This window comes from Zeugodacus cucurbitae, chromosome Y (assembly GCF_028554725.1).
Source record: "Zeugodacus cucurbitae isolate PBARC_wt_2022May chromosome Y, idZeuCucr1.2, whole genome shotgun sequence".
Lineage (NCBI taxonomy): Eukaryota > Metazoa > Arthropoda > Insecta > Diptera > Tephritidae > Zeugodacus > Zeugodacus cucurbitae.
Window position 1 is genome coordinate 5,080,034 of NC_071673.1, and position 13,577 is coordinate 5,093,610.

Below are 13,577 nucleotides of genomic sequence, written 5' to 3' on the forward strand. Positions count from 1 at the left end.
GCCGATTTTGCCTATCTACAATACAATCTCATATTGCTACAGTTAGCAACGTATACGAACGATTTCATTTCAATTCAAATTATCGCTTGACCGAATGGACAGACGGATGGACATTGCGACTAAAATTTTCAATATAAACTATCCGATCTTTTAAGTTAGACCAAACTGCACGTTTGAAAAATTTCAGTAAAATTGGTTCAGTAGTTTATTCGCCAATCCCGGACAAACAACGCGACATGAAATTTTTATATACATATGGATATAGATATTGCTCCGCGGAGGAGCAAAAGACTCGGGGAGATGTGGGATCGAAAAGCGAATATATAGCCCCTGCAATCCAATTATCAACCTCATCTACGCGGAACCCTCTGTATGGTTAGCAAACTGATAACAGCTCAATCAAAATAAAGAAAAAATTAAAAATAAGTCCAGATTAAGAGCATGGAATATTTGCGCATTCTCAGAATCTTCACATCTAGCCAAAGAGCAAAGGACTTACTGTGAAATGTGAAATTAATGTTAAATTATTAACTATTTTATAACAAATACTAGCTGACTCCGCAGTCGTTGCACTGCGTGAAATTATTTGTTTTGAAAACAAAGTTGAATTTGTATAGTGTTGGAAAACATTTATTTGCGATTTTTCAAAATTTTTTTTTCAATGTAACGCAGCTTAATAAACAACATTTTTTGTTTTCTGTTCCGGTGCGTAAATGTACAGAGGAGATGATTTTTCAACTCGTGAATGACATTTACGCCACACACCTCCAGCGACTGTCTTTGAGACCTGTTGATTGTCATCCCAAATGCAAGTCTCATTGGAAACTGAATACGTTTGAACTGAAATGGCAAATCGTTGGAACTCAAAGAAATTCGTGGAATCATGCATTCTGCCCCCTTATAAGTCCCTTTAAAAAATTCTTGCAACTATTACATTATTCGATAGCTGCTTGAAGATTGCGAAGCATAATAAATGACAAAGCATTATAATGACAAAGAATTTAGAAATTGCACTGGATAATTCACAGCTTCGTCTTCATTTTCAACATGATCGATCGATGTGTATGAACACAAATATCCCGGAAGTTAACTTTAATGCCGGTATTCTGCTTGTCACAATTGTCTCATGTCTCTATTTGAGACAATTGCGAATTGGTGACCCTGTTAGTCAGGATGTATCATTTTGGTATTCTGGTTGATACAGTCAGAAAAATATTCACCATCTAGTGTGGTGAAAAGAAGAGCAAGCAATCAGCTGTTTAGTTTAGCTGATTAGTGATGAGTGCATATTCACAGTGATAATTTATGAATTGATTGCACGCAATTAGATTTTTTGAAATCAAATTTCCGCAAAAAATTACTTGTAAATAATTGCATAATACAATTATTGAAAAAATATACTCAAATAGTTTATAATAAATGTGTAATATATGTATTTTATCTGAATCAATTGCTAATTAAATAAGAAAAATTTGAACAACACAATAATCGATAAATACATGTGCTCATCCTTAAATTTGAGCATAATGGAGAAGGAAAGTAAGTAATTTTAAACAATGTAAATTGTATTGTTTTATACATATGTACAATGTGTGTGTTTTTACAGATCAAAATAAAACGTTGCGCACGTCGCGGGAGCAAATTGATTGTTATTTAAATTTTGTGCGGGTTCACCCCGAGATAAAAGTGAACAAAAACGACCCATCGCGGCCAAAAAGGGTTGAAGAGCTTTGGTCGGAGGTTTCTGTCCTCCTAAATGCCCTTAAAGGTCCAACTCGGACCCCCACCAAATGGAGAGAGGTATTTTTTAATCATAGATATTAAGATATGTATGTATTTATGTACTATGTTTTATAGAATCTGAGCCATTGGAGGAACCAGATTCGGTCACGGGCCAGGAAGGCAAAGGCGCACAAGATGATAACAGGTGGCGGCCCAAGCTCAAAAATTGACCTGACCGAAACTGAGCAGCGGGCGTTGGACACATTAGGGTCATTCGCAGTTGATGGGTTGGCTGAATTACCAACCATTGGAACAGAGGTAAGAAATTCCATTTAATAGTATGCAGAATTTATAAACGTTTGTTTTGTTTTATATTTAGGAAGAAGTATTGTTTGGTGCTACTCCTACATCATCCCCACTGGTGACGACTACGGACGCCCCAATTGACCGCACTCCATCCTCGTCCCGAACAAAACGAATAACGACGGACGATATGTTTGAAAATGTTATGACCATGATAAAAGAAAAGGGTGAGGAGGAGAGAGCTTTCCGGACTGAAACTTTAGAGGCCATAAATAAATACTCCGAATCGCTAAATAATTTAGCGACAGCCATGGTGACGCTTACCCAAAATATCATAAATACAAAAAACTGAAAATTAAAAATGTGTCTATGAAAATATTTCTTACTTTTACTTTTTTAAATGTTATGTTTTTTTAATAATTAGATGAAATATTTATTTGTTTTCTTTTTAAAATGTAATGTTTTTTTAGTTTATAGATAAATAAATGAAGTTTGAATTGAATTGATGTAAATATTGGTAGAATTTTAATTATTTAATGTGTTAATGCAACTTTGACGTGCTGTTCTGCCTCGAGAGTAATACTCCCCCGAACGGATTTCCACATCTTCAGGGGGTGATCGTTCTGGCGATATTTCGGTTTCATCTATAAATATGCCACGTTTTTGTAGCATATTGTGAAATATGGTACACGTATAAATAAATAATGCAGCTTTATAATGATTGTACCGCAATGCACGTTCTTTAGAAAGGCATCGAAAGCGTGATTTCAAAACTCCAAATGCTCTTTCAATCGCATTTCTTGCTCTTATATGCTTGATATTAAAATTTTGTTCATTTGGTGTTTCAGGGCTTGTCAACGGTGTCAGAAGCCATGGCTCCAAGGGATATCCTGAATCACCCAAAAGCCATTTAAAGGCTCCATTAGAGTGTTCTCTTATCAGCTTTATCCTTGCTGGCGAAGTAGTCCATATACCGGAGTCATGACATGAGCCGGGAAATTTTGCATTCACGTGCCGAAAAATTAGTTCATGGTCACAAACCTATTGAAAAAATCAGTTATTAATCACTTATAAATGAATTATTAAATATAATACTTACCGCTTCAACATTAATACTATAATATCCTTTTCTGTTCATGTAATCATGCGGCACAATTGTGGTTGACAAGGCAGGTGCAATTATGGCAATATGAGTGCAATCAATTGCTCCAATTACACCCTTTATTCCAAATTTCGAATAAAATCTGGAATAAAATTGTTGTTAGCGATTTATTTTCTTTCAAAGTGGACTACAACTTACCCAGTCTTAACTCTATTGTATTCTTCAACAGAATTAGGAAATCGCACTTCGTTGTACTTACGCTCCACCACCAATTTACAAATTTTTTCAATGCTACGGGAAACGCTGGGTTGGCTCATCACAGCAAAATATCCATTTCCCACGCAATGCTGGTATGAGCCATTGCTTAAAAAATATAAAACTGAAATAAACTGGAGAAATATGATTGCATGAAGACGTACTGTTTCTTTAATGTTAAAATTTAACTAACCCGAAGTTCAAACGGAATCGAGGTTTGCTGTTGGTCATAAGGCTTCAGTTGTTGAATAAGATCCCAGCACAAAGATTTTGGAAATCGAAAGAACTTCCTAAATGTTATTTCTTCATATTGAAAGGGGTCTCCTTTGTTGCGCAAAATGGCCAGATTGCGCCTACGAGTGTAGCTAGAAGATAAGCACTTTGTTATTCATTATTGCAAAATTATAAATATTAATACATTACCTCTCTTCTTCCTGTCGTTTTTTCATTATAACATAAATTATACCAATTTCAACATCCATTATTGTGCTCTTGTTTTTCTGTGACCTGGTTTAAAGCAGATAATAAATTAGAGACTGATATTTCTCAACTAGAGATGAGACAAACGCGTCAGAATACCAAAAAGTCACTATAGAGATTACACCACAGATGCGTCTCTATTAGAGACTTGAGACTGCTCGCAGAATACCGGCATAAGTCGTATAGATTAAGTCATCGACATCGGTATTTTTGACAGTTAAAAATCTGGCTGCACTCAACCAATCGTAGTTACGATAAATTTGGCTAATGTTCGGATTGATATCAAACATTAGAAGTATTAACCGGAATTTGCCCAGTTCTTTGCAGATCTTCTGCGGTGCTAACCTCTTGCAGGAACACACGCATATTCAATCAATCATATGGTTTTCGCGTGCCGCCACAAGTACGATGACTTGAGACATGCGTTCAATTCCTCCGCCGCTGTTGATTTCGAAATAACAGAATGTGTTTGTCAATAACAGTATCATTAAGCCACCAAAGCGATGATTATTATTCCACAGATCTTTCATTGTTCTTTACTTCTAGAAAATTGCGCTCATCTCATATATGTTTCATAGATTTGCATGTTTAACTGAAGCTACAGTGTCGTATGTGCCGTTCTTCCAACTTCAAGTAGCAGCAACTCCAGTAGATGCGAGAGCCAACGTAATGCCATTTTGAGATCGAAATCTTGCCAAAATCCCGTTTTTTACACATTTACCACTGTTTCTTCGCTCCTATTGGTCGTGATGCTATATAGCCCTATAGCCTTCCTCGATAAATGGACTATCCAACACAAAAATAATTATTCAATTCGAAGCAGTAGTTTCGGAGATTAGCGCGTTCAAACAAACAAACAAACTCTTCAGCTTTATAATATTAGTATAGATTGGAATGCATTTGAAAACTTACGTAATAAAATAATTCAATTCAATTTTCAATTCAATTCGAATATAATTGGACAGAAATCAGCTGTTTCTACTTACATTATTTTTTTCCCACACGTGTGGGGAAAAGTTATGCGTAATGAAGCTTTTTCTTTTATCAAAATTGTCACAGAATACCAAAAATTTTCTTCTATACTAATATTATAAAGAGGAAATGTTTGTTTTTTTGTTTGTTTGTCTCGAATAGGCTCCGAAACTACTGAATCGATTTGAAAAATTCTTTCACCGTTGGAAAGCTATACTATCCCTGAGTAACATAGGCTATATTTAGTTAAAAAAAAAATAGGGTTCCTTATCAAAAATCCGATAATGTAAAAAAAATACCAAAAAACTTTCTTTAATCGCGAATGCTGCGAAAACGATTGAAGATATAACAAAGTGATGTACTACAATTTTGTAGTTTTGTCACAATAAGCGATTTTATATAAAAAAATTAATTAAAATACCGCTACTTGAAAAGGCTCTTTATTTATACCTTAGTATTAATCCTTATCCTTACCTTAAATAAATGATTTATTATTTAAGATCGCTTCAAAACCTTTATATAACTTTTTGAATTATTAGATTCTGACATACCATTCAAAAGATATCACGAGTTAAAAATTTTGAAATTTTTGAATGGTCCTGTGCGGAATTAAAAATAATTGTCGCTTGATAATAATCTATACTGATACTAGCTTTTTGAACTCTGTTCAAGGCCATTTATTTGTATGGAATGTTAATATATTCAGGGAATAACGTCTCTGATCAATATAAATATTTTTGGCGAAGTTCGTTCTTTGTTTTGTTGTGTAGCGTGTAAACAAATAAAGAAGATGGCTCTCCAACACGCTAACATGACACATACATACCTATGTATGTACATATGAAACTGTAAAATTTTGAACTTAAACGATAAATCGGTTTGAATCATTCGAATTCTCAGAATGAACATTTCCTCACTTTTAGATTTGCTGTGTTGTAGTAAACTATTCACTACAGTGAAATTATTATTTATTAATAAAGACGGAAACCTTAGTATATACATATCTGGTATAAAAATCAACGAGATTGAGATTTGAACTTGAGGTCAAAATTTTTAAAATTATTGATGAAAATTTTCGTAGAGTTGATAATAAGCACAAATTTTCATGAAATAGTTCATTTTTGAATTTATATTCAAGTTTTTAACAAATAAGTTAATTACAAAATTGTTAGTTGATAACATGTAACGTTTAATTTTATAATCTTAGGAAAGATAATTCTTAATTTTTAATAGTAGTATTTATTTTTTTGAATTATAAACATTTTAATTTAACTTAGCACTAATTGGTGCACAATATTTTTGGTTAACCTGTCTCGAGCTAACACAAATAGATTTGATGGTTTTCCCACACGTGAGCATGCAACATATAATTGACCATGGGATAAACATGGATTATCCAAATCTAACCCACAAATGGACATTGTTTGGCCTTGAGACTTATTAATGGACATGGCAAAAGCTAAACGAATAGGAAACTGTAGTCTGTGCATTATTGAGGTTCGATTTTTTTTTTTCAAAATAAGATTTAATAAATAAAATGAAAAGCAAGCTAAAAATACTTACTTTTATTTAATTCGTTTAAAGAGTTTTAAATAATAAAAAGAAAGCAAAGCGTGGCCGAGTCTGATAAATTTTAAACACACGTTTTACGTTTAATAAATGGTAAATTTTAAACACACGTTTTACGTTTAATAAATGGTAAATTTTAAACACACGTTTTACGTTTAATAAATTTTAGCTAAAATAAACGTTTGGACTTTTAATATAACAGCATCTGCTTCTATAGCGCCATCTAGCCTAATACAGCGCACTTATTCAATTACCTTACAACGTCAGCCGTTAATATCACAAATAAGTGTCAATAAATGTATTCTCATGTAGCGCCATCTACTGCAATGGCACATATAGCTCTAAATTTAACTCCAAATGAACTCCATACTTATGTTGTGCTTAAGATAAAACAGGAAAATAGTATTTTACAGTTCATACTTAGGTTATGTTTAACTGAAAATGGGAGGTTTAAGCAATGCTTAAATAACAGCTGATTTTTGTTTTGAATTTGCTTTGAATTTTCAGCGACATCTTTCGTAGCGTAGGGCAAGTGTCCGTTCGTTTGCACTCAATAACAGCTTATACTTTTCCTTCAGTTCCCATAGGTGCTCCGACTCGCTAGTGATGAAATTTGGGGTTCTTTTGTTGTTTTCATCAATTTTTGATACAAATTTCCTCGCAAATTTATGTACTGTCTGTTATAATTTAAATATTTCAAACATATTTTTATGAATGACATTTGTAAAACATATGTTGCCCATAACGTTGCCATATATCATAATAAAATTTTATAGAAATTAAGCATTGACTGTGAAACGCAAACGACTACTCAGTTTGCAACAATACTTAGCTAAGATTTTATTTAGGCACAACTTAAGTATGGACTATGATAGCCATACAAAATTCTATACCTAATTGCAAATAAATGATTTTTTTTTTGCATTTAGGAAATACATGCAGAAATCAACTCTGCGATTTCCTAAATTCCTCTGAAATCTCCCAAATTCGAGGAAGATTTACTGGAAAAGAGTGGCAGCATTGCTTATTTGTCTGACCATACATATGTACATAACTTTATTTATTTCACGGATTGTATGTTATTTTTTCTTAAATTTAGAATATTGGAAGTCATAGATTCGTATAACTTTACCACAAATAATATAAACTTCAAACTTTTGAATGGTGCGGAATTAAAAATAATTGTCGCTTGATTATAATCTATATATATAAAAATGAAACCCGTTTTCCATTGTCACGACATAGCATTAAAACGGCTTGACCGATTTGGCTGATTCCTTTTGTGTGTATTCCAGGGAGTTTGAAAATGGTTCTTACGGAGAGAAAATTTTAGAAAAATTGCCTGAAAATGTCTAAAATTCACACTTTTCTAATCTCCTATACAAACAATTTGTTATAGGTATTCATTTTTATATGGAGGATATTGTAACGAAAATGGCACCAGAACAAACTAGAATAGACAATCGAAAGCGATAACTTGCCAGATGTATCTAGACATCGATATTCGTAGTTGCCAGAATGTTCGAGTGACGATAACATGCTAGCAATCGACTATATAAGGGCTGCCGGGCTGGCAGCAAGACACAGTTCTAATAAGAGAGTTGTCGAGTGAGGACAATTCTAAGGAGAGAGTTGTCGAGTAAAGTGTAAACAAGCTATAAGTTAGAGTTGTAAAGTAGAGTATTGAGTAATAAAGTGTTAAGCTATAAGGAATTATAAATAAAGATTAGTGTGTAGCCTTTAATGTGTGACTTTTATTTGACAATCCAGTGATCGAAGTCAGGGTAGAGTTTTAGAGTAAACGACGTATTTTGGAAATCCAACATGAAACATGAACAAACTTTTGTCTGCAATATCGTCACAGTTCCAGGCGCAGGACACACGTTTAACAACAAAGTTGTCCCAACAGATAAAAGAGCAAATAACAGATATATCAACGCAGATATCAGCTCAAATATCTGTACATTTAAAAGAGCGGAAGTTGGAAGCGAATGGGGTATCTTCAGAGTTATGGAAGCAGAAGGAAGAATCAATGGATGAGACTTCAAATACAGCGGATGTGTCAATACAGCTGGAAACGCAAGACGAGAATTTGTTAACACAGACCGAATATGTCCACACTGTTGGAAGCGAATCAGACCTGTATGTTAAGACCTTTAGAATCGCATGGAGAGATTTTGTTAACACAATTGGAAGTGAATGGGATATCCTCACAGTTAAAAGAGGAGGAGTCGATGGAGGTGACCTTACAAAGAGAAGAGGTGTCAACATAGCTAGAAGTGCATGGAGAGTGTATACCATCACAGGTTTCGGCACAGGTGTTGACGCAGTTGAAGAAACAGGAGGTGCATAAATCGATGCAGGTGATCCCAGAGAAGACAGACGTGTCATAGACAAAAGATTGTGATATGAAGGAACAAGAATCTCAAGATGAAGCTCCAGTTGTGAAACATCTAAAGAATGAAGAAATGTCTGCAGAACCTCTATTCTCAAAGGCACAGTGGAACAGTTTTAAGTTGGTGGCTGGTTGCTTATATCGAGTGTGGAAAGACAATCCCGATGCTCCCGATCTCTCGTGGTTGTTCGAAACGAAAGATCACCTAAAGTTCACTACGAGATGCACAAAGGTCCAAGTGAAGGGCACATAAGAATCACGAAAACCTTGGGAAGGTTGAGGAATCAGTTTTGTTGGGTTGGTTGTCGTCAATCAATGAGAGATTGCATTGCAAATGAAGTGTCGAGTTCCAAGAGACATGGTCAGATGAAGCAGTACAGTTCGGGAACGCCATTTTGTAGCTGGTCCATTACCTACCAGCAGATCGGGAAACCGGAGTGGTTTGATGGCTAGGACGGAGAAATACCCAATTCTAAGCCAAGAGACTGACGATATGGTGGACATAGTCATCAAAAGTTGGGAGATGTGCCAGAAGCAATGTGTCCGGAAAATATGTGAAGCTGCATCACATCCACGATACGATATCATGGTGGAAAGATTCAGCCGAAACTTGGAAGAGCATATTAGAAAGCTGGTGGACAGGTATCACCACAGGTTTAGGATTAATGCCAATGGAGAAAGGAGTGTTAAGGAGGACGACAGTGTCCTAGAAGACGAGATTAGGGGAAGAAATGCTAAGAGTGTGGTTCTGGAAGTAAGTCTGATCGTACTTAAGTGGAGGGCAGTGTAACGAAAATGGCATCAGAACAAACTAGAATAGACTATCGAAAGCGATAACTTGCCAGATGTATCTAGACTTCGATATTCGTAGTTGCCAGAATGTTCGAGTGACGATAACATGCTAGCAATCGACTATATAAGGGCTGCCGGGCTGGCAGCAAGACACAGTTCTAATAAGAGAGTTGTCGAGTGAGGACAATTCTAAGGAGAGAGTTGTCGAGTAAAGTGTAAACAAGCTATAAGTTAGAGTTGTAAAGTAGAGTATTGAGTAATAAAGTGTTAAGCTATAAGGAATTATAAATAAAGATTAGTGTGTAGCCTTTAATGTGTGACTTTTATTTGACAATCCAGTGATCGAACTCAGGGTAGAGTTTTAGAGTAAACGACAGATTTTGGAAATCCGTTACAATATTATAGATTCCAGTTCAAATTGAATAGGTACGCATACATAAGATAGGTCAGCTATACAAAATAAAGTAGTGCATCAAATTTACACTAAGGCGGTACGAAGTTCGCCGGGTCTGCTAGTACTTGATAAAAATCTGAAAAAATTTTCAATTTTTTTGTTATTTTGTCAAGTGCACAGAATAGGGGTGATAATATTGATGTAAGAAATAAAATTCAGAGTATAAAATGTTCGGTTACACCCGAACTTAGCCTTTTCTTACTTCTTTATATTTTATAATATATAACCCTGCTATAGATATATATATGAGCATTTCCACAGAATCGACAACCAGGACCAAAAATTAAAATGATTAAATTAAGATGAAATTTTTTTATATACGGTTTTACAAAGATGTTTAAATTTTTTGAATATAATGTTTTCATAACCTCTCTCTGGTATTTTCATGAAAAATTTGACCTGAAACCTGAAAACTTATTTGTTTTTACTTTGAGCTACTCTACAAGTATTTTTATACTCTCGCAACCTGTTGCACAGAGTATCATAGTTTTGTTCACATAACGGTTGTTTGTGTCACCAAGAAATATAAGAGTTAGATATGGGGTTATATATACATAAATGATCAGGATGACGAGTAGATTTGAAATCCGGATGTCTGTCCGTCCGTCTGTCCGTGCAAGCGATAACTTGAGTAAAAATTAAGATATCTTAATGAAACTTAGAACACATGTTCCTTGGCACCCTGAGGAGGTTGCTTTCGAAAATGGGCAAAATCGGTCCACTGCCACGCCCACAAAATGGAGGAAACCGAAAACCTATACAGTGTCATAACTAAGCCATAAATAAAGTTATGAAAATGAAATTTGGAACATAGGATCCCATCAGGGAGGGGCACATTTGGATGTAATTTTTTTGGAAAAGTGGGCGTGACCCCCCCCCCCCCCCAAATAGGTTTTTTGTATATAACTCGCAAACCAATAAAGCTATATAAGCCAAACTTTCTGCAGTCGTTTCTTTTAGCCATTTCCTTATACAGTCCAAAAATGAAAGAAATCGGATAATAACCACGCCCACCTCCATACAAAGGTTAGGTTGAAAATTACTAAAAGTGGGTTAACTCCCTAACGAAAAACGTCAGAAACACCAAATTTTACATAAGAAATGGCAGAAGAAAGCTGCACTGAGATTTTTTTACAAAATGGAAAATGGGCGTGGCGTCGCCCACTTATGGGTCAAAAACCATATCTCAAGAACTATTCAACCGATTTCAATGAAATTCGGTACATAACACTTTCTTGACACCCTGATGACACGGGGGGAATATGGGCGAAATCGGTTCACAACTACGTCTACTTCCCATATAACCCAATTTTGAATTCCATCTGATTCGTTCACTTTATAATGTATTCATAAGGAACCAATGAAGCTAGCGGAATAAAACTTTACACAAATACTGTATTTGAGCTGTGACATCACTTGTGGAAAAATTGTCAAAATCGAACCATGACTTTTCAAGGCCCCTGATATCAAACATGAAGAACTCAGTGCCTAAGGTTAATTTTTCACCGAAAATATAGGTAAATCCCTCAGATATTTTAATGTAATTCATTCCCTCTGAATTTTTTTCTTATAACAGTTTCTCTCTGTACCTGAAATGGTAAAAATTGGGTCATAACTTCCCCCAGATCCCATATACCTAATTATAAGTAATATTAAATTAAGTGAGCGTATAGTCTTCGATACGTTGTATCTTGGTGGTGAAAACGAGTGAAATCGGTTTAGGAATTACCTCAGTCCCCATATACTATTTATGATGATTTTCGTTATTCTATTGAACTTTATGCCGAATATATGGGTCGAATTGTGTTGTCTTTATAAAATTACATCAATAAATTGCGAGAGTATAAAATGTTCGGTTACACCCGAACTTAGCCCTTCCTTACTTGTTTCTCTTGAGTTATTTTATATGAATAACTTATGTGCTTTTCCACAAAATCTCTTTATTAATATCAAATAAGAAGAGAAAAAAATGTAAAAAGGCCAAACAAAAATCGAATAACGGTAAATTTTTATTTTGCTTATTATCTACGATCTAATCGTACGTTCACGACCAAAAACGTCATTTATTGCTATTACTTCACATTAAGTGCAAACAGGTGCCTAAAAAAAGCGATTAAAGCAAGTTAAGCATCCGTAATCAAAAAACAAATTTACTTTAGGTAAACAGTGAATCAAACTTTTTATTTCGATTTTCAAAATTTCGTACGTTCGCGACCGTAAGTATTGATTTGTTTCTAAACCAGTACATATTTTTAATTATTATTTTAATATTATATATTTATATTTATTTATAAAGATGGGAAAAACATGTGCTAAATCGCAAAAGGTCAAACGTCAGGTGTACTTAGACAAAATCAAAAGCGATCCCGAAAAGATAAAAAATATCGTGAAACAGTTGAAAGAATGGAAGCGGCGTTTTCTCAGAACTTCAGAACTATCGAAATTGCCAAAAAACAACAAGCTGTTAAAAGAGATGCACGAAAAAGAACGTGAGAGGTTTAAAATATACCGCCAAAAAAAATTACAGTAGACAAGGAGAAGAACCTATTACTTCTACTTGTAAACAAACATTAGGGAAAGCCCTAAAGAAAGCTGAAAATGCATTGCCAAGAGATTTGGCAAAGAAAGTTGAAGTCATTGCTGCACTGCATAAAAAGTATATCGAACCAACAAATTGTAAAGAAAAAATACTCGTACATTTGAAAGTGACTTAGAATTGGAGACAAAATTAAAATTGACGAAAGAAATTTTTTTGCGTGAAGTTATCAGCGTTCAGGCTGCAGGAAAAAGGGATACACTCATTGTTGATGGGGAAATTGTTACTAAGCGTTTTATGCTCCTAACGATATCGGAAGCTTACGAGGTTCATAAAAAAGATGCAATTGGGAAAAGCGTAAGTAAATCACGATTTTTCGAATGTCGCCCAAGAAATGTTCAACTTTCGAGCAAAATGCCACACAACATGTGTGTATGCATGCGTCACGGCAATTTCAGTTTTTTGTTAATTGGCTGTGCGACAGTTATTCAATGTTTTTCCGAAGGCTTCGAAAGTTTCTTAAAATTAGTTTGTTGCAATATCGAAAATGAAAATTGTATGACAAACGATTGCGAAAAGTGTACAAATTCCCGAGATATCTCCAACTTTATATCGAAAATGGAAGGATATACCGAATATTACAGGTATCAGAATGGTGCATTCGACTTCCTACGACGAAAATCTTAAGCTACGAACTGCTCATACGGCATATTCAAAATATAACAATATTAAATAAATATTTCTTGTGCTTTATATATGTTTATATCTTTTCAATCAATAAAAGGAATATTCGCCCCTATTCCCGTTGTCGTTTTAAAACGACTTAAGAACACCTATTTGGCATTCCTGTTGGCGTTAACGACATTTATCGAAAAAAAATTGAGATTCCCCAATTTGAAACGACTATAGCAACGACATATAAACAGTCGTTTTTTGTCGTTGCTATAATTGTGAGCGACATAGAAACGACGCGGTTGTTTGAAGGAATATTTGAAGT

The 13,577-nt window shown here is 34.7% G+C and overlaps 3 protein-coding genes across 10 annotated transcripts in view; 2 read left to right on the plus strand and 1 right to left on the minus strand.

Moving 5' to 3' along the window:
* Positions 1–13,577, plus strand: part of LOC128923552 (protein rtoA-like) — a 2,411,103-nt gene that overhangs the window by 1,296,616 nt on the left and 1,100,910 nt on the right. The gene's annotated exons all lie outside the window — the stretch shown is intronic.
* On the plus strand, positions 1,087–2,401 carry LOC128923560 (uncharacterized). The gene is made up of 4 exons (XM_054235837.1): positions 1,087–1,539; positions 1,607–1,800; positions 1,858–2,040; positions 2,102–2,401. The coding sequence occupies exons 1-4, from the start codon at positions 1,500–1,502 to the stop codon at positions 2,375–2,377; spliced, it is 693 nt and encodes a 230-aa protein (XP_054091812.1). The 5' UTR covers positions 1,087–1,499; the 3' UTR covers positions 2,378–2,401.
* LOC128923553 (putative nuclease HARBI1) lies at positions 2,130–4,004 on the minus strand. Its single transcript, XM_054235829.1, has 5 exons — positions 3,806–4,004; positions 3,576–3,747; positions 3,326–3,516; positions 3,125–3,269; positions 2,130–3,066 (listed from the first exon to the last, which is right to left on the minus strand). The coding sequence occupies exons 1-5, from the start codon at positions 3,862–3,864 to the stop codon at positions 2,551–2,553; spliced, it is 1,083 nt and encodes a 360-aa protein (XP_054091804.1). The 5' UTR covers positions 3,865–4,004; the 3' UTR covers positions 2,130–2,550.